The sequence below is a fragment of the Somniosus microcephalus genome, chromosome 19, assembly GCF_052327205.1.
Source record: "Somniosus microcephalus isolate GS21.2 chromosome 19, FLI_Smic_1.0, whole genome shotgun sequence".
Classification (NCBI taxonomy): Eukaryota; Metazoa; Chordata; class Chondrichthyes; order Squaliformes; family Somniosidae; genus Somniosus; species Somniosus microcephalus.
The window spans coordinates 37,002,102-37,029,368 of record NC_141005.1 but is presented as its reverse complement, the minus strand read 5'-3'; the positions used below and the strand labels follow the sequence as shown (position 1 = coordinate 37,029,368).

Sequence of the window (27,267 nt, the reverse complement as noted above, 5' to 3'; positions counted from 1 at the left end):
CATTATAACAAACAGCAGTGCACGGAATGTCTGATTATTTTTAGACAAAGATTCTGTGCTCTCAGCAACAATTTTGCTGATGCTGTCACTGTGTCAGATATCTGCTGCTGATTGCAATTAGTTGCAGCACAAAAAGAAAGAATGTGGGGCTGTGGATGGGTTGCCATTTATTTTCAGTAGGAACAAACGCCATTGTTTTGGCTTGTGAATCAGAGAACTTGCCTTAAGAGGGAGAGTATTGTTCTTTAAGAGAGCTCTCATTCTGCCCACCCCTCTTCTGAAGGCATTAACGTCTTGCTGATTTATGGTTTATGGGTACCCATCACCCTTGTACTTCACCTAAGTGTCCATTCGTCACGTGTGCGTCTTAATTGTGATTGTCGGTAGACTATTCCATCTTGGGGGACATAGTAGCTGAGTCCAGTTGTGTGCTCACCTGATATTCATGTGTATACTTCCAGCAGGGCTTGCTGCATAATGATGAGAAGGAGGGAACTGATTTTTTTCCCTCAGCTTTCCATATCAGGGATACTAAGATCAATTGTAGGTCCTTAGCACAAACCTGGCTGAGATCAGCGAACTCAACATTGTGCAGGGATCAAACCTGGGACTTGCTGGTCAGCTATTCACTGGATGGACTCATTGAGCCATTGGGCAAGCCCTTGAAGGATTTTCTTTTAATGTCGCTCACTCTTAATGCTGATTTTAATTTTTAATCTGCCAAGCTTACATCTTTATACAGTTTACTCATTAATTCTTTTTAGTCATCTGATTTCCTGCCAGTAATTATCTATAGTTGAATTCATTTCACACCTTGTAACTTCATACATAGCTTAATAGATGCATGGTGTGCGATGTTGCCATGGCATATAATGAACAGGCTTAAAACTTTCCTGTCAAGCTGTGTTTCTGGAGTATTGATGTTTGCATGAAAGGGCTTCACATGTAGTAGGTAGTCTGAATGTTGTGTCTTTAAAAAAAAAAAAAAAAAAAATCTCCCATCCAGCACTGTGTATAATATATCTATAAAGGCTAATGTACTTCCTGTTTAACTGAATAATACTGATTTCAGAAAATTGATAATTTACTCATCTAAACAGATTACTGCAAACACTCCTGAATTGTAACTGGAAGACTAATGCCATAAAACTGATCCTTTTCACTGATTTTTATATTGAATATTTACAATTGTATGTTTCTCAGAATGTTCACATCAGAATTAACAGGAACTATTCAATATTGCTCAGACCAACACCTACATTTGGATCAATTATCAATATAACTTCATCGATAAAAATATTACTTGCCACTTCCCAGATAAAAATATGGAAAGGAAACTTAATCATGTAGAAAGGCAGTTGACAATTGAGACTTCAAAAGAAATTAGCTCAATTGTGATAAACTGACATAATAGGAATTACATTTTTAATATAGCTCCTCAAGCAACAGAGACATGAGAAATAACAACAGAAAATGCTGGAAAAACTCAGCAAGTCAGGCAACATCCGTGGAGACAACAGAGACATGAGGATGTTTTACGTTCACATTTTAAAGCAATTTACAGAAAATTGAACTACTGTATTTTACAACTGTTAAATTCCTGTTTCTGACATAAAATGACATTCCTTATGATTGATTCCTTTGTTAAATTTGAATTTCACTTTGTTTCTATAGTTTGAACCATCTAATCTGTCATATAATTCCTGATCCTACTGTGTTTAGCAGTTGATGCAAATGATAACGGAACATTTTCATATGTTTTATAAATATTTCATAATGCCAATATGCTTCAATATGGTGCACACAAAGAAACACAACATAGAATTGAATGACATTTTCTCCCAAATTGTGTGAAGTTGAAATTTATGAACTATTTTCATCTGAAAAGATTTTTTTAATACATATATTAGTGGGTTTCTGTGCTTTTGTTTTTTTCTTCCCACACCCCTTGCACCAATTTCCTCCCCTCTCCATCTCTCTTGCAAGTGTTGATTCCTTGCTGAGGTACAATTCCAAGGGCGCTCGATGCCCTCCGGTACCTCACCCAGATGGCCAATCCTCCTGCATGAGCCTTGGCGGTGAGAATCGGCAGGCATTCAACCAGTCGGGTCTGACCCTGCCCTCTCCTCACCTTCAGCTTCCACAGGAGTCACTGGGTCTGGAGTGGGAACCCTGATTGATTTTCTTCTCCCTAACCCGGGGCACTGAGGCCAATTGTAATGCCTGTGCCACTACCCCGACTGAGATCAGCTGACTCGACACAGACCGCGGATTGGACCTTTTAATTACTCATGGATTTAATCACCGTGACCCATTGAGCGAGCTGCAAAAGGTAGTAAGTTTGTTTAGAAAGTCTTGTTTGGAGAATGCTTTTTACATCTGATATTTTGTACGTAAAAGTATCAACGAGCCTGGCTTCAGTGATTTCAATTAACTTTAATCTTTGAAGCCCTTTTAACCTTTGGTAATTTCGAATAGTGGAAAATCTCTGCAGGTGAAGATCGATTATCTGAAATATCTGATTATCTAAAAGCCTTTCATTGACTCGTGGCTCATACTCTCATTCTGCTACTAATCCTTCTTGGCAGCTCGCAGTTGACAGCAGTTCCAACTTAGCTTGTGATAAACTTTTAAGCAGGCTTTTGACCTCCTCGATAATAACTTGCCATCTCTCTTATCTCGTCCGCAGAAGGAGCTGAACTCGGTCGCATCAGAGCTAGCAGCTCGACAGGAGGAGAGCGAACAATCTCACAAGCATCTAATAGAACTGAGCAGAGAATTCAAAAGAAATGTACCAGAGGTACAGCATGCTACTCCAGTTTATTTAGCTAGCTGATCCTTTATATTTCAGGAAGACTAAAACGGAATGGGAACTTTAATTTTAACTATGGCCTAGAAATTCACTATGGCCCCGCCAGCTGGCTAGCGCCCAAAAGTTAGCGCTGGGCGGGAAGCCTATAGCAATAGTCAGATATTCATTGTTAGCGCCCCAATTCGGAACCGGGTGCTATACCAGGGTGTGCCCGCCTCCGCTTGGGGCGCTGACACTGAATATCAGCGCTCTTGGCGCCGCTGCGCCAGCCGCTGCGGAGCGGCAGGCTGTGGTACTGCAGGCCTCCTCCTCTTAAGGGGGAGCTGCCTGCAACGGGGAGATCGCCGCTGGATAGTGCCGGCAAATGAGCCCGGCACCACGGAGAAGTGCCGGGCTCGCGGAAAGCAGCCGGCAATGCCGCGGGGGGGGGGGGGGTGGAGGAGGCCGGGGAAGGAGGTGCGGGCAGGCGGCCGCCGAAAAAGCGGCCGGCCGCACCTTCCGCTTTAAAGCGCCCCACTAAGGCAGCAGGACGGCCCCGTTTTCTGGTCGCTGTTTGCGGCCGCAACTAAATATGGGGATCGGGGCGGAACCGGGGCACTGCGCACACCGATGACGTCATCGGTGCCGGCGCAGCGCTAACGGCTACCGCCGCCAATACCGCTGCGCTGAATATCTGCGCAAACTCATTTCTGGCGCAAAATCACTCTTTAGGCGTTAACTGGGCGCAAAGCTGGCAGCGCCTTAATGAATTTCTAGGCCTATATGTTTTGAAACTTCCTGAAGTTGACTGGAGTATGTCTCCTGGTCAACCAACCTTGGTTATCCTAAAAAAAATAAATGGGGAATACGCTCCCCGAGTGGTTTGGTGAATGGATTCAGTGAGTAGCTGAGCCATGCAAGCAGGAAGGTTTTAGATTCGATCCCCAATCAATGCAGGTCTCTGTTGGGGAGGCGATTGGTTCACAGTCTTTCCCCCCCCCCCCCCCACAACCCCCACCCCCCACTCGGTCAAATAGCCCAACAACACTCACCACCAAGGCTCCCGCAGGAATAATGAGCATTTTGGTGGGTGCCAGAGGGCAGTGGAGTTGTACCCTGTCTTCAGGAAAGCAAGGAAGGGAAGGGAGAAAATTAGGGAGAAAAAGTGAAAAATGGACTTTAAAATTTACCCTTCATTTAAAAAGAAAAGTTTTGTCTTTTGTGCAGTGTTTGCCTCACCTGCCAATGGCACTGTTATTATGGATCAGTAACTTCAAAATATATGCTTTTCACAAACGTTTTAAATTGGACTCTTGTCAGGTATCCAGTTTAGTGTTTCAGTGGAATAATGATGCTCAGACTTGGATTTGTTCAGTTACTTCACCTTTTAGGATTCTGACTCTATCTGTTGCTTCCGATCTTGCTTCCCTGACTGTCATTGCGGTTTCTGCAGCAGCAATTGATGGCCATTATTTCAAAGCTTCACTCTCTTGAACCAATTGAGCTATCTTTAAATTATTGTTTCTTTTTGCTGATATTCTTTCTCTTTTCTCCCTTCTCCTGACGGAGCTGACTGATGCTGGGCTACAATCCCAAAGGTGCAGGGTCCAAGTAACTACGCTTCATGTCTGAGCTTAACCAGGCAGTTGATCCAACTGATGGGGCATCACATTAGTGTCACACAGAATCACAGAAACCCCACAGTGCAGATAGAGGCCATTTCAGCCCATCGAGCCTGCACCGACACATATCCCACCCGATCCCCGTAACCCCTACACCAACACATATCCCACCCTATCTCTGTAACCCCACGTATTTAATCCCCCTAACACTAAAGGTCAATTTATCATAGCCAATCAACCTAACCCGCACATTTTTGGACTGTGGGAGGAAACCGGAGCACCCGGAGAAAACCCACGCAAACACGGGGAGAATGTGCAAACTCCACACAGACAGTCGCCCGAGGCCGGATTCGAACCCGGGTCCCTGGCGCTGTGAGGCAACAGTGCTAACCACTAGGCCACCTTCTAGCAAGGATCACTGGATAGTGATCAGGACCCTTAGCTTATTCTCTTCTTGGCCCAGGGAACTAAGGCCAATTACAGTGCTCCCACTGCCACGCTGGCTGGATTCAGTTAACAGCACAGACTGGGAATTGAACTGGGACCTTCCTTTATGTTCCTATACGGCTCAGTTACAATTGTCTTTACCAACTGAGCCATTGGGGAAGCTCGTGCTGACAACCCAAACCCTTGTCCCCTCCATTACCTTGTTAACACCCTGAAAAGAATGGTGGGTATTGGGATAAGTAAGTTAACTTACATTTTTGGATGGGTTCAGTTTAATCCAATTTATTCTGGTGAGGGTGCACAACATTTGGTGATATCTTGAAAGCTAAGGTTCTCAATAGAATGACGTGAAAGGCCATGTGCAGGATTGTTGCCATGGTCTTTGGAATGGATAACTTTTGTTGCCAGTTCACATGAGCTTCATTAAGGGAGAAGGTGTTAGGAGTACAAGCGAGCTATAACTTTATTTCTGTTTAGTTTGGATCTATGATAAAAGTACTGTGCTCCTAATGCCCCCTGTCCATTGACCTGATGTTATTTAATAGCTCTTTCGGGAGATGGTTTATTGCATCACTAAGGAGTTGATGTTTTTCTGTTACATCATTGTTCTGTGATGGTAACTGAGCTCCTGTGTGGGAGTGGAAAGCTGGAATTGAATAACTAGTGTGCATCATTATGTTTCTTTGACTCAAGCGATTGTCATTTCAGACTGCTTAGACCTGTTTTGAAAACGATTCCACAGTGAACCCTGTTGATCCAGAAGGCTTGTTTAGTTTGGTCCTTGCCTGAAAAAGCATATTATGTAGAAATTAATGCTGTACAGGTGCCAAAGAGAACAACAATATTGTGCATAGTGAAGAGCTTGGATTTTTTTTTAAAGTGACGACGACCGAACATGAAGTATTGAGTTATATGGAACAGTCATTGCATGTGTGAATCTGCTGTACTTGGAGAGCGTGATTTCTGCTCATTTCTTACCGAGGTGCTGCTAGTTTTAAGCAGTGGTTTAGTTTTAACAGCTTTTCTTTTGAGTGTTTTTCACAATGGCCAAAGGATTTTGTAGAGAGTGGGGTGGGTGGAATGACGTGACTTCAATCCTTAAGAAAAGTTAAGCATGAATTGTATTTGGGAGGGGCTTTGGCCAGAAAGGTTGTGGAAACTAGATAAAGCTGACCCAGATTTTTGAACGGTCAACTTCTGCTTAATTGAGGCCTCTTTGGAGAGTTGATGAGGGAGTAGTGGATAGAAAGTTTTTGCTGCAAGTCGTTCTTTCAGGAAGTGGTGTTGAACAATTTTCTTTGTTATTGTATTAAAGGAAGGTTTATTTGTATAGAGGTAAACATTTCAAAATTAACAATTAAAAGAAAAATTCAGGAAACTACTTCTGTACTGGAGAGCCATCCAAAGCACATAATGGGAGTGTACAGTTAAACCATTGTTTAACAGAGGTCAGTACAAATAGCGATGGCTTTAATCTGAAAACCTGCAGTGTTTCTGTTACCTTAGATGGATTATACAGAAATGGCCACAAGGTAGAGGTGCTTAATACAGGTTAAGTTATTGGTGTGGTATTAATTTTATTAATTAAACATCTTTAAGTCGATAGAATAGACCGAATTATTCTGTATTTTGTCTATTTTCAAAGCTTTCCACGGCTTCCTCACATTTGATACCATGTTGATGTTTAATACCAAGATATGCATGGCATGTAGAATGAAAGTATTATAAAGTTCCTTGGAAGGACGTATACAGGGTGCATCTATAGTTTGTCAGAATTAGACCATTTTAAAACCTTCATACATACACAGAAAAAAATATCATTATTAGTATTATTCTCCTCCTCCATGTAATGAATTTGAGAGTCATTGATGGCGAAGCTTAAGGGGCCATCACAATAGCACATGGAGCGAGCCAAACATGAGTTGGATTTGTTGTGATGGTGCTGGTGCAATTTCAGCTCAGGATGTTTGATGTTAGTTTTAGAAACTGAGGGTTCCTTATCAAATTTGAGGGCCAGGCTTCAACTTCTAATGCTGTTATTGTCCTTTTCCCATACAGTGGCATCTATTCGCCATTCTTTCCCCCACAGGCTTATCTTCCTTTACCACACATAGATCGGACAAGGAGAAGAAATTGCTGGAAGTATTGAACAGGTCAGGCAGCATCTGTGGAGGGAGAAACAGAGTTAACGTTTCAGGTCGATGACCTTTTGTCAGAACTGGAAAAAGTTACAGACGTAACAGGTTTTAAGCAGGTGCAGGGGGGAAGGGAGGAAAGAACAAAAGAGTGCAAGGCTGGAGTGATTAAATGAGTGATTCTACTACTGTGTATTTCCGCTGTTGTGTGTAATGTATCTGTTGATCTAATGATCATAATTCAGAGCAGTGGGATAGTGGTTTGATATTCTCCCTGCCTGCCTACTTGTGGTGGGTTATCCTGACCTCAAGTGCAAACCCCTCTTTGTGTTGGTTTAAACTGAAACAGGATGCTTAACTCACCCCCTGGTGTATGTAGTGTGCACAGCTGCTTTTCTTGGGATGGGATCTATAGATCAGTAAACAGGAGACTTATTTAATGTGGGTTTTTTTAAGATGTCATACCATGCACTAACTCCACATACACTGGTGGCTGGGAGCTATACTCATGGTACAAATCCTCCAAGCATCATCATTCAGCAGAGGCAGATGATTCATGTTTCAAATGGGTTCCTGTCGAGTTTTGGATGAACCACAATTTCCTCCAGCTAAACATTGGTAAGACTGAAGTCATCGGCTTCGCCTCACCATCCCACCCCCCCCCCCACCCCAGCACAAACTTTGTACCCTTGTCACCGATTCCATTCCCCTCCCAGGCCACTGTCTCAGGTTGAACCAGGCTCTTTGCAACTTTGGCATCCTATTCAAACCTGAACTGAGTTTCTGACCCCATATTCTTTCCATCACAAAGACCGCCTACTTCCACCTCTGCCCCTGCATCAGCTCATCTGCTGCTGAATCCCTCAGACTGAACAATTCTAGTGGTCTACACCCTCCATAACGTTCAGCTCATCTAAAACTGCTACCTGTATCATACCCTGCACCAATTCTCATTGACCCGTTACCCTTGTCCTCACTGACAAAATTGGCTCTCGGTCCCCAGCGTCTCAAATCTAAAATTCTCACCCGTGTGTTTAAATCCCCTCGTGGCCTTGCCCCTCGCTATCTCTGTAACCTCCTGAAGCCCTCTGAATTTTCCGTACCTCTAACTCTAGCCTCTTGTTCATCCTCCGCCCCCAACCCCACTATTGGCGCTGTGGCCCACACTGAGAAAATAATTTTATTGTTGGCACATGCATCATTAGCCCAAATGTATTTGGTGGAAAATTGGGTCCAATTGATCTAAGTTGCATGGGTGGATTTGTGCAGAGAGCATTGTGGCAAGTTTAAGTTTTACCTTTAAACTGTACAATTTTTATTTCAGGAGATTAGAGAAATGGTGGCACCTCTCCTAAAGAGCTTCCAGGCTGAGGTACGTTTTTCCAAATATTTAAGATGTTCACAAAGTTTTACTCCTTTAAGTGAAGGCCTGCTTGGACAAGATAGCATGAAATAATTCCAATAAGTCTTTTCAAAAGTTTTATTTTTGTCAAAAGTAAGCTTTTATCCAGATATATACTCAACAAAATAAAGTTGCTTTTACGAGGAATAAGCCCCCTTCCATCTCACTACGGAGCCAGGTCCGTACTCCAACCAGACATTCCCCTTGCTGGTCCTATCACTTCCTCTCATATTTTAATCCTCCGCTAGGTATGTCGGCCTCATTATCTGTCCCAGATACTTGTTCCTTTTGTTAGGCTGATCCTTCGGAGCCCTTAAGATCATATCCAAGACTCCTCCTCATAAATATCATGATTTGCTCTCTCCTTGACTTAGCCCTTAGCTTACATTTGTTACTGTTGATTGGCTTAATCTTGCCTCTGGTGTTTTGACTGTTACAAACCTGCAATTTTGCTGTTCTTGGTGACGTCGACCTAATTTTCCTTAAATATTTTTCTTTATTTAGTTTTTGCCTGTTTCTTTCCTCGCATGTTGTAGCTATTGCTAATTGGAAAAAAAAGTCTTGGGGTGAAAAAATTACTAATCCAAATGTTTGAAATATAATTATTTTCTTTAAAGAAGCCCCATCTTCATGAAAGAGCCACCACCCTGGACCCCCCAACCCCACTTCTTTCAGCACTCGTCCTAGCTTTTTAGCACAATACTGTTTTTATTTGGTCACAATCATATATTGTGAAAGATTTCATCAAGGTATATTGGCCTAGAAATTGTGGTCAGAGGCGTACCTCCGGAGTACTCCTCCGACCCGCGAAACTGTTCCAAAAGCACCTCCTGGTGTCCAGGCCTCGGAGAGCTCTGGTCTCGAGCCTCCAGGCGGACCACAGCGTAAAGGCCCATGGATCCCAGGGACTTGGGCGGTTCGGAAGCATCCCTGGGATCAAATGGGCCCGGTCCTCCAATGACAAAGGAGGATTCCATTGCAATCATTTACGATGAGAATCCCCATATGATATGCAATAGAATCCCCAAATAATTATGCAATGTACAGAATTTTAATAATTATAAATGTACTGAATTGCAATTTTATTCATAAGTTCCTCCATTGCACCAACCTCAAAAAAATTAAATTTTTTGATAAATAATTTTAAACATCTTACAATATTTGCATAAATTCATTTGAAGAGTATGTGCATAATTTTGAATTTTTAAATGTTTTATTTAAGCCTTATATATACCCTTACGCTGATGAAAGCAGGCCCTGCGCCTGCTTTTACCAGCCATAAGAGTTGCGTGGGCAATTGCTGGGCAGTTGTTGGGCAAATATCCCAAGTCTGTGCCAGCAATACTAATTTTTCAGGCGGTTTGGATGATCTGTCAAGGCGTACCTTGGCAGATTGCAAGTTCCGGAGAAATTCCGGATTTCACGCATGCGGAGCTCCGGAAATTGTGGGGCCTTTCAAATGGATTATGATGGTATACTCAGAGTACGTCGTCACAGAGACCGCAATTTCAGGGCCAATTGTTCCATCACTTGTACATGGCAACACTGCGATGAAAAGAGATACAGCTTTTACTCTTCCTTCCTCCCCAAATCAAATAAAATTGTTGCCCACTTTTTCATGAAGACAGTGGCCCCTTTAAAAAAAAATACTTCGAGGTGGAATGTTGTGAAGCTCCAGTGCAATCACTGACAGGGAGAAATTGCAGAAGGTGCATTTTTTCACAAAATTAACTGTCGAACCTAACCGGAACACTCAGCTCTAACATTCCCACAGTATAGCTGGTCTCCTGGGCATCTTGTTTAAAAATAAAGTTAGTCTCTGAGGTGACTGCTGTCTCCAAGAACATAAGCAACATAAGAAATAGGAGCAGGAATAGGCCACTGGGCCCCTCGAGCCTGCTCCGCCATTCAATAAGATCATGGCTGATCTAGGGCTCAAAGCCACTTCCCCGCCCGCTCCCCATAACCCTTCACTCCCTTATCTTGCAAAAATCTGCCTATCTCCGCGTTAAATGTATTTAATGACCCAGCCTCCACAGCTCTCTGGGGCAGAGAATTCCACAGATTTACAACCCTCTGAGAGAAGAAATTCCTCCTCATCTTGGTTCTAAAAGGGCAACCCTTTATTCTGAAACTGTGCCCCCGAGTTCTAGATTTCCCCACGAGGGGAAACATCCTCTCTGCATCTACCTTGTCGAGCCCTCTCAGAATCTTATATGTTTCGATAAGATCACCTCTCATTCTTCTAAATTCCAATGAGTATAGGCCCAACCTGCTCAACCGGCTCAACTCTTGCTCAACCAAGAGCCATTTACAACTTTCCTACCATTTGTATTCATTCGCTGTAGAATTTCGTTCTGTTCATGATGAAAGGAAATCCAGCTATAATATTAGAAAGCTGTTGTCTTGCATCTTAAGGCCTGCCCCATATTTTTATGTACATGTTATTCCACACTTTAACCCTGCCACTGGCTAGGCTGGTCATTTTGTACCCCTGGTGCTAACCCACAAATTACCACGTTATTGAAGCAAAATACTGTGGATGCTTGGAAATCTAAAATAAAAACACAAAATGCTGGAAATACTCAGCAGGCCAGGCAGCATCTGTGGAGAGAGAGTTAACGGCCCGGATTTTCCTGGACCAATGACCATGTACGAGGTGCGTACGCTGCCGTAATTGCCTCGCAAGTTCTGGGTTTACGCATGGGCTGCACATGCGTGAAAACCTGGAATTTGCGATCTGTCAAGACAGATCCTCCGCATCCCCGGGAATGGGCATTCGCTGGCGGAGAGTCGGGCTATTTGCCCAGCTACCGCCCAGCGAATGCCCGCGAAACTCTTACGCCCGGTAAAAGCAGGCGTAAGGGTGACAATAAATATTAAAATAAAATATTTTTCAATCATTTTAACATTCAAAAACCTGTCAAATACATTTGTGTTGTTTTTAGCCCCTTGAAAAGTGTTTAAATTTATTTTTCAAAAAAAATAACATTTTTTGTTTTAAATGTCTAATTTTAATTAATTTTAAACATGGAATGATTTTTTATTTCAGTGTTATAATGCAGCTTTTTGGGTGATTCCTATTGAGCTTATGGGGATTCCATACGTAAATGGAACCCTCATAAGCATCATGGGAATCTCCTTTCTGATTTGTTGGGCTGGCCCACGTGATCCCGGGGCGCCTGGGAAAGGCCCCTAAGCATTGCCGGGGTTAACGTGGTACTGAACCCCAGAGTCACTCGATAATGCAAGGACAGAATGTTGCAATTAATACAGGAAACTTTCGATTAACCGGCCCCTAAATAACCGTAACGCTCTATCTACTGGCAAAATTCAGGAGTCAGTTCAGGTAACTTTTTTTACTTTTAATTACTTTTTTTAATTGATTTGTTGCTGTGCAAGGGTGTAGCTGAAGCTGTTGCTAAGCTACAGAGACGCTTGCAACTTGTGCCGATTGTTTTGAAGCTGTTGGGGGTTTGTTGCTTTATACGGAGCTCTGAGCTCCGTATCTTTTACTATAGCGTTCGGTTATCCGGAATTGTTGATGAACCGGCACCACGTCGGTCCCGTCCGTGCCGGATACCAGAAAGTTTCCTGTATTTTGTTTCCGTCTCATCTGGGATTCAGTTCCTGCAAACAACCCTTATTGGCTCATACAATATATATTGGTGTGCCAATTTTTCTCTTCTCTTCTTTGTCTGGGGGCCTCCACCAATGTTCCCTCTAATTAATTTTTGTACTGAGCGCGACCTTTTCGTCCGTGAGCAAATTTTAAAACAACAACAACTTTTACAACAACAGCAGCAACCACTTAAAAGCATATATACAGTAATGCCATATTGCCACCCCACCATCTCAAATCATGAGACAATCAGACAAGGTTCTATACAAGTTTAACACAACTTCTCTGCTTTTGAATTCTATTCCTCTAGAAATGAGCTCCAGTGCTTTATTTGCACTTTAATGGCTTTTTTAACCTGTGTTGCTACTTTTAATGATTTGTGAATCTATATCCCTTGATCCCTTTGCACCTCAACCCCATTTAGACTCTTATTTTCCAAGGAGTAGGTAGCCTCCTTATTCCTCCTGCCAAAATGCACCACCTCACACTTAACTATATTGAAACTCATTTGTCATTTACATGCTCATTTTGCAAGTTTGTTTACAGTAGAATTAAATAAAAGCTTTTAGTTCGTCATGTAAAAACTCTATTTAAAAAAAAAAAAAATTACTTGTCAGAAATGACTGGGATATAAAAGAACTGCATAATCACTTCAGAAACATCACTTAGTTACACAGTTATGCATCGACAAACAATCCAAAAGCCCAAGGTGAGCTGAAAGAGGCATATCTATTCGTGCAATTTGTATTAATTTTAAGGTTTTCAACATATTAGTCCATCCCTCATGTCACTATAGCAATGGCTGCACAAGCAGCAGGAGCAGCGGCTTTCCTATGGCACTGACGTGCTGTACATCCACATAAGTAATTAGAATATTAATCACAATGCAACCAGACAACCAACAAATATAAAGTGCTGTAGTTCTTTAGTTCACCGTATTAAAAAGAATTGAACAAAAACGGGTATCCGTATTTCCAACTTCAATCACTTCCATTAACAAACGTTGTCTTCTTGACCCAGCAGCCCACCATGTAACATGCCAGAAATGCAGCACTTGTTCACAAGTGCAGAAAAATACATACACAACTTGCATCACCGAATTAAAAACAAAAAGCAGGAAAAGCTATGATTTAACAGAAATAAACATTCATCTTTCTTCCTGGACAGGAGAACCTATCAGACTGACTTGGAAATGTTTACTAATATGTTGACGTAAAGATGTTACTTTTACGAATTTCGCTTCTAATGTTTTCCTCTCAAACATTCTCCACAATATTAATCCCTGCTCTTATCATGAAAAGTGTTGAATTATTTTAGGTACAGGTACTTCCCAATTAAATAGTGGGAAACAAACTTCATTGTACTCTCAATTTTTAATCTCCTATTTCAAAACATTTATACCAAATTGAAATTGTACATTATCAGTTTCATCGAAGTATTTTCTGTGTCTCAATAAACAAATAGTGGTTTCTTCTGAAGTAGCTTCCTGCAATTTTTATACATCATTACATAACTCTGGTTTCTATTAACACTCCACTAAACGTTTAAGAGGAAATCTATATTTACATTATTCCTGGAACTTGTTAGGACTATAGAACAACAGACAAAACAAAATGGCTTGTGTTTTTCCCTTTCTCTTCCTAAACGTCTTAATAGTTTTAAAAAGTCAATAAAAAGTAATACGTAACTCCTACAAATCCTCCCCTGCCCTGCCCCTCCTCAACAGCATGGTTGCATGTTTGTGTAATACTTCCGTCAATTGTACAAAATCAAATATTGAGAAATTTCAATTTTAAAATGTTTTAAGCATTTCAGACCCTCTTTAAAAGTGTATGGGCTCCAAGACCTGGTTGAAACTTGTTTAGATGAGGGGAAAATTGATTTTTGTTTCTGTTTCTTCCAAAATCATATTCGAAACTTAAGGGGGGAAAAAAGTGTGTTTAACACTCATTTTTTGTGAAAAGTTCATTAAAAATCTTTAAATTCTTTTAAGTCTCGTTGCAGCTTTGACAGGAGTTGCTCCAAGTTTCTCTTTCCCTCTTCAACGCTGTCATTAAACATACAACAAAAAGAATAAAATCAACTCCAATTCCAAACAGAGCTCAAATAAGAAACTGAATAAAGTGGTTAAACTTCCTAAGAAGGCGGTGAGGTTATCCCCAGCCTTGGCGATGAGTTGGGATCAGTTTAGGAGATGTTGTTTCCTCTTTTTCTGCTGCCGTTCCCTCTGCCTCTCACAGACTCTGAGGTACAAACAGGGGCACAACTTTTCCCCTCTCTCATAACATGATTTAAACAACCCTGATAGACTCTTTCAAAAAGGGGACAACACCTGGCAAAATGTAACTGGAACTTACCGCGGGACATTCAACATCACTTTCCTGTATTTTTTTTCCGGCTTTAAATAATTTTCTGAATTTTTTAAAGAAAGCATTCTCATACTTTTGTTTCACTGAGGGCCTAAAACTTGTTTGCTTTAGCCTCCTTCCAGTGGCCATTGTACATGTGCTGCGCCTCCACCTGTGTTGTTCCAAAGTACGGCCGTCGCTCAGTCCCCAGGAACGGACTACACGCGTCTGGACCCTCACCTCTCTCTTTCGCTGTCTTCCTGTGTCCCTCTCTCTATCTCACTCTGTCCCTGTCTCTCTCTCTCTCTCTATCTCTATCTTGCTCTCTCTCTATCTCTCTCTCTCCCTCCCCCGTCTCTTTCTCTCTCGCTCTCCCCGTCTCTTTCTCTCTCGCTCTCCCCCGTCTCTTACTCTCTCTCTCCCCCGTCTCTTTCTCTCTCTCTCCCCCGTCTCTTTCTCTCTCTCTCTCCCCCGTTTCTTTCGTTCTCTCTCTCCCCTGTCTCTTTCTCTCTCTCTCCCCATCTCTTTCTCTCTCTCTCTCCCCGTCTCTTTCTCTCTCCCCGTCTCTTTCTCTCTCTCTCCCCCAGTCTCTCTCTCTCTCTCTCCCCCCCCAGTCTCCCTCTTCCCCCCCGTCTCCCTCTTCCCCCCCCAGTCTCCCTCTTCCCCCCCAGTCTCCCTCTTCCCCCCAGTCTCCCTCTTCCCCCCCAGTCTCCCTCTTCCCCCCCAGTCTCCCTCTTCCCCCCAGTCTCCCTCTTCCCCCCAGTCTCCCTCTCCCCCCCATCTCCCTCTCTCCCCCAGACTCCCTCTCTCCTCCAGTCTCTCTCTCTCCCCCCCGTCTCTCTCTCTCTCTCCCCCGTCTCTCTCTCTCCTCCCTCCGTCTCTCTCTCTCCCCTGTCTCTCTCTCTCCCCCAGTCTCTCTGTCCCCTTTTGATCCTCGATCTTCTCCCCACCAACAGATCCCACAATAACCACAAATAATCTTTATCAAACAATTTCTTCTAACTTCCTCTTTGTTCTTCTATTGATAATCAAGTGCATGTCTCTTATTATTCAGCAACCCTCGAGACCGTTTATAATTTTGCAAACCTCGGTTAGGTCCCTCATAAATTTCTTAATTATTCATAATTATAGCCTCTTATTCCTGGTATCATTCTAGTGAAACTTCACTGTATTCTTTCCATGGCGTCAGTATTTTATTTCCAATAATGGCTACCTAGAACTGCACACGGTACCCGAATTGTGGCCTAACCAATGCCTTGTCCAAATTCAACATCATCTCCTTGCGTTTATATTCAGTCTGGCCTCAGTCTCCAGAAGTAAGACATCTCTCTCTCTTACGTGTTACTTTCTAAGTTAATAAAAGCCTTGTTTTTGTTCTGCTAACTTCGAGTCTCGGAATTATTGAGGCACATCAATTTTATTAACTTATTTTTCAACACTATGGATCAACTCCTGAAACCCGAACGTTTGGATTTGGATCAACATGCTCCGGACGCATCAGCACGCTTCGGACACTGGTTTGAGTGTATGGAATTCTTCCTGGACAATTCCGCAGCCGTCAAAGACGCTACGGACGCTGCGAGGATGAGACTCGGAATTCTGCGGAATTGGGTAAGCCACCGGGTTTACCCCCTCATCCAAGACGCCGAGACGTACCTGGCCGCCTGCGACATCTTAAAGGCGCATTACCAGCAGCCTACGAATGAGGTGTATGCTAGGCACCTGCTCGCTACCCGCGCACAGCGACCTGGGGAATCGGTGGAGGAGTTCCTAAGCACCCTGAAAATGCTTGGCAAAGACTGCAAGTGCCGAGATGTAAAAGCCGCAGTGTACACTGACGAGCTTGTTCGCGATGCCTTCATCACAGGCCTCAGCTCCACTTACATCCGGCAAAGACTGCTGGAAAAAACGGGGTTGGACCTGAAACAGGCTGCGGACACCGCGCGATCCCTGGATGTGGCCCAGAGAAACTCGGACGCCTACTCTTCAGCCCGCGCCGTCCACGCCGCCACGTGTGCACCGAGGGCGCCGCCATCTTGGAAGGCATCTTCCCCGCCCGACAGCCCGACACCGGCTGGGCCCCGCTCTCCCCCCAGAAGCCCTACGACAGCCGCGACGCGTCAGGGACCCAACTGCTACTTCTGCGGGCAGCCAAAGCACACCAGAAACCTGTGCCCGGCGAAAGGCACCACCTGCTTTAAGTGAGGTAAGAAGGGGCACTTCGGGAAGGTGTGCAGAGGGAACCCCGCCGGAAAACCAACCGCCGGAAAACCCGCCACCGCCGCGTGTGCGCCGTGGGAGCGGCCATCTTGGACGCCATCTTGCCCGACCTCGTGGGGTCCGCCATCTTGTGAGCAGACAGCGTGGACGCCATCTTGTATCGATCAGGGCCCTACAGTGGCATCGGTCACAGTGGACCAGACCAGGCCGCACCCGCTATCCAGATCAATGGTGGACATCGAGGTAAACGGGTGCGGGGTTAAATGCTTAATTGACAGTGGAAGCACGGAGAGCTTTATCCACCCAGAACTGGCACAACAACTCTCCCTAAAGGTGGTCCCTACTCAGGGTACCATCTCTATGGCTGATAAAACCCAGACATCGACCATTCTGGGTTACTGCACGGTACAATTGTGCGTTAACGGAACTGTATATGATAATTTTAAAGTATTAATCATGAAGAACCTATGTGCGAGCGTGATCTTGGGCCTGGATTTCCAGTGCAACCACCAAAGCATCACGCTCAAGTACGGTGGGTCCCAGCCGCCCCTCACAGTGTGCGGTCTGGCTACCCTGAAGGTAAAGCCGCCTTCGCTATTCGCGAACCTTACCCCTAACTGCCGGCCAATAGCGACCAAAAGCAGGAGGTACAGCTGGGAGGACAGGCGGTTTATCGCGACCGAGGTAGACAGGCTGCTGAAAGAGCGCATTATTGAACGCAGCAACAGCCCGTGGCGCGCCCAAGTGGTAGTGGTAAGGGGTAGCGAGAAGAAACGGATGGTGATCGACTATAGTCAAACGATCAACAGGTACACCCTACTAGACGCCTACCCGCTACCCCGCATATCAGAAATGGTGAACCAAATCGCCCAATACCGGGTGTTCTCCACCATCGACCTCAAGTCAGCGTACCACCAGCTCCCTATCAGACCAGAGGACCGCCCGTACACCGCCTTCGAGGCAAACGGACGCCTCTACCAATTCCTCAGAGTCCCCTTTGGGGTGACGAATGGGGTCTCGGTCTTCCAGAGGGAGATGGACCGCATGGTCGATGACCACCACTTGCAGGCAACCTTCCCCTACCTCGACACGTCACCATCTGCGGTCACAACCAGCAGGATCACGACTCGAACCTCGAGAGGTTCCTGAAAACCGCACAAAAACTCAACCTCACCTACAACGAGGACAAGTGCGTTTACAACACCACGCGCCTCTGCATACTAGGCAGCGTGGTGGAGAATGGGGAAATCGGGCCAGGCCCCGACCGATTGCGCCCCCTACGGGAGCTGCCCCTGCCCAACACTCCCAAAGCCCTGAAAAGGTGCCCGGGGTTATTTTCTTATTATTCCCAATGGGTCCCCAACTACTCCGACAAAGCCCGCCCCCTCTTGAAAGCATCCTCTTTCCCGCTCTCTGCTGAGGCCCACGCCGCCTTCAAAAGCATTAAGCAGGATATTGAGCGGGCCACATTACAGGCAGTGGACGAGAACACTCCATTTCAAGTGGAAAGTGATGCGTCTGACTTCGCCTTGGCGGCCACCCTCAACCAGGCGGGGCGGCCCGTAGCTTTCTTCTCGAGGACCCTCCAAGGGCCCGAGATCAGACACTCCTCCGTGGAAAAGGAGGCCCAAGCCATCGTGGAGGCAGTGCGCCACTGGCGCCACTACCTAGCCGGCAAACGCTTCACCCTACTTACCGACCAGCGGTCGGTAGCGTTTATGTTCAATAATAAACAGAGGGGGAAGATTAAAAATGATAAGATTCTTAGGTGGCGGATCGAGCTCTCCACCTTCGAGTACGACATCATTTACCGGCCAGGGGCCCTTAACGAATCCCCTGACGCCCTCTCACGAGGGATGTGTGCCAGCGCCACCGGGGATCGGCTACAGACCCTCCACAACGACCTCTGCCACCCAGGGGTCACGCGGCTGTTCCACTTCATAAAGTCCCGTAACTTACCCTACTCGATTGAGGAAGTTCGGTCCCTGACCAGGAACTGCCGCACTTGCGCTGAGTGCAAGCCTCGGTTCTACCGCCCAGATAGAGCCCACTTAATCAAAGCTACACGGCCCTTTGAGCGGCTCAGCTTAGATTTCAAGGGCCCCCTCCCGTCCGTCGACCGCAATGTTTACTTCCTGAACATTGTGGACGAATACTCCCGGTTCCCATTCGCCTTCCCCTGCCCAGACATGACCAGCGCCACGGTCATTAAATGCCTCAACAGCCTGTTCTGCCTGTTCGGTATGCCGAGCTACATCCATACGGATAGGGGGGCGTCCTTCATGAGTGAAGAGCTACGCCAGTCCATGCTGTCCAAGGGGATCGCCACGAGCCGTACCACCAGCTACAACCCCCGGGGTAACGGCCAAGTGGAGCGAGAGAACGGGACAGTATGGAAAGCAGTCACTCTAGCTCTAAGGACCAAGGGCCTCCCTATCTCCCGCTGGCAGGAAGTCCTCTCGGATGTGCTCCATTCGATACGGTCGCTATTGTGTACGGCCACTAATACCACGCCTCATGAACGAATGTTTGTCTTTCCCCGGAAATCCACCTCAGGCGTATCCATGCCGTCATGGCTCTCCACCCCAGGTCCGGTACTCGTGCGAAGGCATGTGAGGGGCCACAAGATGGACCCTCTCGTGGAGCCAGTACACCTACTCCACGCCAACCCCCAATACGCATATGCCCGGCACGCCGACGGAAGGGAGGACACCGTGTCCATAAAAGACGTCGCCCCAGCCGGCATCGACAACAACCACGGCAATAGCGGCAACGACGATCACAGCAACTCTTACCCACCCACTACTCTTTCATCACCCCCGGAAGAACACCGACCAACGGCACCCCCACCAACTACCCCTCCAACAACCCTGGCGGCACCCCCGGCAGAGACCCAGGAGGCTACCGGGGACACCCAGCCGACACCCGCGGCACCGCAACAGCCACGTCGGTCGCAGAGGACTATCAAACCCCCGAACAGACTAAATCTATAGAAGGGGTGAATGTGATGAAATATTCCATTCATCACTGCCTGTGACTGAGATCGGTTTCAGTGTCATTTCCCTTCCCCCAGACCTCATTGTATTGTGTACTGGAATGTGCTGTATTGTATACTGGAATGTGCTGTGTGTAGGGCTCCGCCCATACCTGGCCCCGTTTGTAAGCTAGCTTCAGTCTGGCCTCAGTCTCCAGAAGGAAGACATATCTCTCTCTTACGTGTTACTTTCTAAGTTAATAAAAGCCTTGTTTTTGTTCTGCTAACCTCGAGTCTCGGAATTATTGAGGCACATCATCCATTTGTCTTTTTTATTGCTTTTTTTTAAAACCTGCATTACCACTTTTAAATTTCTGTGTACCTGCACCCATAAACCTCCTCCTTATTCCATTCAGTTAAGGTTCTTCTGTTAAGGGTATACTTCCCTTGATCTGTTTTCCCCAAAATGTATTGCTTCACAGTCCTCTTCATTGAACTGCACCTGCCACCTATCTGTTCACTCCAGTAATGTACCTGTCCTCCTGAATTCTCACACACAGTTGCTATCCAACTTTAATTTGATATTGCAGCAAACTTCAATATCATCCCTACTGTGCCCCTGTCAAAATCATCTCTATAAATGGACAACAAAAGAGGTCTCAGCATAGACCCCTAGGGCACATCACTACTCATAAGCCAACCATCCAAAATACATCAGTTTGCTCCTGTCCTCTCTCCGTATCTCTATCCATGCAGCTGTGTTTCCTTTAACAGCATATGTCTTTTATTTTTGAAACAAGTCTCTTATGTGGCACCTTGTCGGATGCCTTCTGAAAAGTAATTATGTACAACATCATTCCTTTCCCTTCCCTTTTATTTGCGTAATACTCCCAAAAAAGTTGAAATGTATCCAACACCACTTGCCATTGGCAACTCCATACCGCGTGTCCCTGATTAACCCATACCTTTCCAAGTGTTCACTAATTTCATTAATTCACTACATTAGGGACTCTAGAAGTTCGTCCACCGCCAAGGTCAGCATATCATTTTCTGGTTTATCCATTACCGTTTCTTGGATGGGGGGGGTGTAGCATTTGTCACCCATCAGGCCTTTTGACATACTTTTTGTTTCCAAAGGTTTTTAGAAAATTATGGTTTATGCTGCTGCTATGTCCTCGCCCCCTCCCCCCGCCGCCCCAAATCGCCCTGCGTATTCCGGGACTATACCATCTGGGCCTGGTGACTTTTCTACTTTCATTCCCATTAACTTCTCTCATACGGTTTTCTTTTGAATATTTATCGCCAGTAGCGGCTCCATCACATCCTCCTCAGGCATTCCTCCTGTCCCGCTTTCACTTTCCTCTGTAAAAACGGAAGCAAAATACTTATTCAGCATCTCTGCCATTCCCTCACACCATTGTCTCTGTGGTCCCAGTCCTTCTTTGCCCATCCTTTTAACTTCTTACGTGCTTAGAAAAGCACTCGCTACTTCCCTTTTGGGTTGACCGTTGAATGGCACCCAGCAGCGTGCACACCCGGGGTTTGATGAAGCATTTGGAGCACTCAGCTGATGGTTATTATAGCCACGCATCATTAACCCCAGAGCAACAAAATAAAAAAAACTCATCATTAATAGAAAAAGGTAAAATTAAGCTGAGCAGACTTCAAAAGGCCAAACTACAATCAATTACCATAATTTATTGTAGTCATTCATTTCAAACTTGCTTTGTACCACAACACTGGTTAAAAAGGAAAGTGAAGTTGGTTGTATTAATTTGTCTGGATCTTGAGTATTTTAGCTGTGGTTAGTACAGTATACGTTCGTGCAGCGAATCAGTTCCATGCGATGATGATCTGAAGTAGATTGCAGTTCAGTTTCGTAAGATCTTATATTAACTGAGTTTACCATTAATCTAATGGAAAGAGGAAATTGATACCAATACAATAAACTTCGCTTACAGTAATTTTCAGTCTAATAATTCAAAACTAACATGAAATCCAAAAACATAATTGTGGATAGAACATAAACACCACTCCATTATGATAAATTTATCTTCTGAAATGTGTATTCAATTGAGGAATCAGCTGATGTTCAAAGTAACATTAACTGTACTGTGTTTATGGTTGGGTTTTGTCCAAATATCAATTCATATTTTCCATTTTTAATAGTTTAAGAATAGAGCTTTTAAGGTGCAGTTTTCCTCTCAGCCCCTAAAGATTCTTGTACTTAAAAACAGCAGCTGAAGGTAAACATATGGGCCTAGAAATTCACTGGCCTTAGCGCCGCTTTTGAGGCGCTAGAGGGCCTAGCGCCGAAGTTATGGCCAGTTTAGAAATTGACAGGGGCCCTAAATCGGCGTTAGGCCGGTAGCGCTGCGCCGGCACCGATGACGTCATCGGTGTGCGCAGCGTCCCGGTTGCCATGGTAACCCGCCCGAACTCGGAAATTGAGTTGCGGCCGCCTCGCCCGTGGCAGCCGCAAGCAACGTTCTGGCAGAGGTGCCTTACAGAACTTTGCGCCGGCGCATTAAAGGCCCCGCGGCGGCTGGCCGCTTTCCCGCCGGCCGCCTGGCCGCAGCTCCCTCCCCGGACTTCCCCCCGCCCCCCCCCCCCTGGAACAGAAGCAAGCCCGGCACTTGTCCGAGGTGCCGGGCTCATTTTTAAAAAGATTATCGCGGGCCGCGGCCGGGTGCAGGCAGCTCCTCCTTAACGGAAGGAGGAGGCCTGCACTTCCCGAGCCTGCCGCACCGCAGCGGGCGCCGCAGCGCCGGAATAGCGCCGCAATGCGGCGCGTGGCGCCAGTTTTGAGGCGCTGAGACCCCTCAGTAGCGCCGGCAGCCGTTTGGGCGCGGCGCTACTGAATTTTTGGCGCGCGCAGGGGGACTTAGCGCCGGCACTAACTTCCGGCGCTAAAGCCCTCGCTGCGCCAAAACCGAATTTCTAGGCCATGGTTCTTTTGATGTCGGCTGCAGTTAATAATATAAACTCGTTGGCCTAGAAATTCAGTTGTTTGCGCCAGCCGCTAGCGCCTTAGGAGGAGGAGATGTGGGGCGCTAGGCGGCTAGCGGCCGGGCGCAGCGCGATCTGCGCCTCTCCCCAACTTCAGTAAAGATTTAGCGGCGGCGCAAAGCCTTTGCGCGCGCTCAGCTGCGCGCGCAGATCTTGACGTCATTTCATCGTGCAACGCCCTTTGTGCGCCCTGAACCGGAAATTCAGTGGTGCCGCCCTTCTTTGCGCCTGGTGCCCCCAGCAACTGGTAGAGGGGAACGATTCCCAGTCGCTGCGGGGCGCGGGGGGCGCTATTTAAAGGGGACTCCTCCTGCAGTATAAGTGGCAGCCATTTTGTGCCAATCCCTCTGTGTGAGAGACGGATATTTGGAGAGAGACAAAGGCAGAGAGCTTTCTGCTTTGACTCAGCGCTTGCACAGGTACTTGTGGCTTCAGGCCAGAGCTTTGCACTTGGATTTCACTTTCAGTGCCATAGCCTTGAGTCGCCACATATAATGGGGGCTGCAATGGGTGGAAACGTTGGCTTTCTGCATTGCATTCAAAGGGATCAGAGACGCCGTGAGAGTGTGCCAGTCATGGCCAGACGGAGATTGGCCAACAGGCGTCGGCACAGGAGGCCTTACCCACCCAGGGTATACCGCCAGCAGTTCTCATATCTGAACATGTCTGAGGAGCAGTGTGTTCGGAGGATGCGATTCAGAAGGGAGGTGGTCACTGAGATCTGCCACCTGCTTTGCAGAGATCTGCAGCCACAGCTGAGGAGCAGGACGTCTCTGTCAGTGGCAGTGAAGGTGACGGTGGCTCTCAACTTCGATGCCACTGGCTCCTTCCAATCCGCTACTGGGGACATTGCCAACATCTCCCAGTTCGCGGTACATTGCTGCATCCGCCAGGTGAACAATGCCCTTTTCAGAAGGAGACGTCAGTACATCTCCTTCCCCATGACCCTGGACAAGCAGCAAGAGCGTGCAATCGGCTTTGGAAGAATAGCGGGCTTCCCCATGGTTGAGGGCGTAGAACTGATGAACCAGCAATGGTCAGGCCTTGCTTCAGGGCTGCAGTGTGCAGGGCATGGCAGCCAAATAAGTCGACCCTTCCCCTTTAAGAGCTGACCGGCGCCAGCGTGTCTGCCTTCATTGAGCAACTCGCCGCACCTGCGCTGCGCCCGTCCTCGGTGTTAGCGCCCCGGATCGCCGGCTTAGCGCCTAATGATAGTCGTGCATCGCCTGCTTTAGTGCAGCAGCAACCTCTTGGGACGATGCCACTGAATATCGGCGAAGGTGGCGCGAAGTTGCGCCGGGCGCAAACTTTAGCGGCCGCCCGGCTGTAGCGCCCCAAACGTGGCTATACTGAATTTCTAGGCCATTGACTTGCCTTGTTTTGACAAAACGTAAGACCCACTTTTGCACATTTTTATTTATATTCATTCATGGGATATGGGCTTCGCTGGCAAGGCCAGCATTTATTGCCCATCCCTAGTTGCCCTCGAGAAGGTGGTGGTGAGCCGCCTTCTTGAACCGCTGCAGTCCGTGTGGTGAAGGTACTCCCACAGTGCTGTTAGGGAGGGAGTTCCAGGATTTTGACCCAGCAACGATGAAGGAACAACAATATATTTCCAAGTCAGGATGGTGTGTGACTTGGAGGGGAACTTGCAAGTGGTGGTGTTCACATGCGCCTGCTGCCCTTGTTCTTCTAGGTGGAAGAGGTCGTGGGTTTGGGAGGTGCTGTCGAAGGAGCCTTGGCGAGTTGCTGCAGTGCATCTTGTAGATGGTACTGACTGCAGCCATGGTGTGGCGGTGGTGGAGGGAGTGAATGTTTAAGGTGGTGGATGGGGTGCCAATCAAGTGGGCTGCTTTTTCCTGGATGGTGTTGAGCTTCTTGAGTGTTGTTGGAGCTGCACTCGTCCAGGCAAGTGGAGAGTATTCCATCACACTCCTTACTTATGCCTTGTAGATGGTGGAAAGGCTTTGGGGAGTCAGCAGGTGAGTCACTCGCCGCAGAATACCCAGGCCTAGAAATTCAGTTGTTAGCGCCAGCCGCTAGCGCCTTAGGAGGAGGAGAAGTGGGGCGCTAAGTGGCTAGCGCCCGGGCGTGGCACGATCTGTGCCTCTCGTGAACTTCACTCAAGATTTAGCGGCAGCGCAAAACCACAGCGCCCGCTCACCTGCGCGCGCAGATCCTGACGTCATTTCATGGTGCAACGCCCTTGGTGCGCCCCGAACCGGAACTTCAGTGGCGCCGCCCTTCTGTGCGCCTGGCGCACCCAGCGACTGGTAGAGAGGAACGGTTCCCAGTCGCTGCGGGGCACGAGGGACGCTATTTAAAGGGGACTCCTCCTGCATTATAAGTGGCAGCCATTTTGTGGCAATCCTTCTGTGTGAGAGACGGATATTTGGAGAGAGACAAAGGGAGTGAGCTTTCTGCTTTGACTCAGCGCTCGCACAGGTACTTCTGGCTTCAGGCCAGAGCTTTGCACTTGGATTTAACTTTCAGTGCCATAGCCTTGAGTCGCCACATATAATGGGGGCTGCAATGGGTGGAAACGTTGGCTTACTGCATTGCATTCAAAGGGCTCAGAGACGCCGTGAGAGAGTGCCAGTCATGGCCAGACGGAGAAGGGCCAACAGGCGTCGGCACAGGAGGCCTTACCCACCCAGGGTATACCGCCAGCATTTCTCATATCTGAACATGTCTGAGGAGCAGTGTGTTCGGAGGCTGCAATTCAGAAGGGAGGTGGTCACTGAGATCTGCCACCTGCTACGCAGAGATCTGCAGCCACAGCTGAACAACAGGCCGTCTCTGTCGGTGGCAGTGAAGGTGATGGTGGCTCTCCACTTCTATGCCACCGGCTCCTTCCAATCCGCTACTGGGGACATTGCCAACATCTCTCAGTTCGCGGTACATTGCTGCATCCACCAGGTGACTAATGCCCTTTTCAGAAGGAGATGTCAGTACATCTCCTTCCCCATGACCCTGGACAAGCAGCAAGAGCGTGCAATGGGATTTGGAGGAATAGCGGGCTTCCCCATGGTCCAGGGCGCCATTGACTGCACACATGTGGCTTTACGGGCACCTCTAGAGAATGCCGAGGATTACCGCAACCGGAAGGGCTACCATTCGCTCAACGTCCAGTTGGTGTGTGACCACAGGCAGCTCATACTAGCTGTCAATGCCCACTTTCCAGGCAGCAGCCACGATGCCTTCATCCTGCGCCAGACTTCTGTGGCAGACATTTTCGAAGCCCAGGCTCACCCATGAGGATGGCTTCTCTGGGACAAAGGCTATCCTTTGTGCACCTGGCTGATGACCCGGCTCCGTGCGCCCAGCACCCCTGCTGAAGAGCAATACAATGACAGCCATCAAGCTACCAGGAACATTATTGAGCACACAATCGGCGTGCTCAAGCAACGGTTCCGCTGTCTGGACCGTTCCGGAGGAGCCCTACAGTACTCGCCTGAGTGAGTCTCCCATTTCGTTGTAGTGTGCTGCATGCTGCACAACCTGGCTATCCTCAGGACTCAGCCACTGCCAGCAGACATTGGAGGACCACCAGAGGAGGAGGAGGAGCACCAAGACGGGAGGGGGGCACAAAGTGCAAGGGCCGTCCGTCGGCAGCTTATTGCAACTCGGTTCTGGGCCCCCTCTCAGGGAATGGCTTGTGCCAATGAAAGAACATGAATGGAGCTGCTCCGCAAGCCCTCAGCCGGTCAAGGCAACAAATAGTTCAAAGGGCAAACATGGACAATGTGATTAAAGAAAATTTTTTACTGTGCAAACTCTGTGCCCTTCCCGCATGACAAACTAATTCAGATAAACCCCCCAAAAAACAGTCAGAGACATAACTGGCTCTCACAGTCTTCAAAAAATGAAAAAAAACAGTTAAACAAAAATGACCATGATCCTCGGCCTTCATATATAAAGAAAACATTCTCGGCCTTCATATATAAACACAACATTTGGCCACACCTCCTTCTTTTTCCCCTGTGAGGGTGATCCGCCTCGCTTCCGCGAATGGCCCCTTCCCGCCCTGCAGCTCCTCCTCAATGGGACCCCAGTGGCTGCAGCAAGGCTGGGGGAAGGCTGCTGAGGGTCAGATGGTGAGATGCCAGATGCCCTTGGGGGACGGCCTGGACCAGCTCTGGGCCTGGAGGGCACGGCTGCTGACTGCTCCAACTCTGCTTGGGCGGCAGCAGTCTGTCCTACGGGTGGTGGCAGCTGCAGTGGAGGAGTGACAGTGTTGGCTGCAGGAATGCTGCCAACCTGACAGAGCACAGGCACTCCCTGGTCGGCTGATACACTGGCACTCGCACAGGCCAGCACTGCAGCATGCGCAGCAATCTGCTGAAGCACAGACTGCTGGGCTGCTGCGGCGCGGCGAGGGCCTCGGCGATGCCTGGCCGATCCAGCGAGGGCGGCAGCAGTTAGTGCCAGTGTGGCCCTGATCTGTGTCTGCATCAGACCAGCCAGTGAATGCACGGCACGACTGAGCACTTGGCTGGAAGCCACCTGTGCTGCCGCGAAGTCCTGCAGACTCCTTGCCTGTGCTGCCCCGAATTCCTGAGCACTCCTTGCCAGTGACTCTATGGAGTCAGGCATGCTTGCCACTGCAGCCATGAGCTCAGTGTGCCTGCGCTCAGCCTGGGCGCCCATTTCACCAAGGAGCCGCACATCCTCTGCGCTCACCGTAGCAGGACTGG

At 47.4% G+C, this 27,267-nt stretch overlaps 1 protein-coding gene across 2 annotated transcripts in view; it reads left to right on the top strand.

Annotated features, from left to right (window-relative positions):
* Positions 1–27,267, top strand: part of cux2b (cut-like homeobox 2b) — a 328,835-nt gene that overhangs the window by 155,921 nt on the left and 145,647 nt on the right. For both annotated transcript variants that reach the window (XM_085961568.1, XM_085961567.1), the window contains exons 2-3: positions 2,690–2,800; positions 8,320–8,367. In XM_085961568.1, the coding sequence (XP_085817694.1) occupies positions 2,690–2,800; positions 8,320–8,367 (159 nt within the window). The remainder of the gene's footprint in view (positions 1–2,689; positions 2,801–8,319; positions 8,368–27,267) is intronic.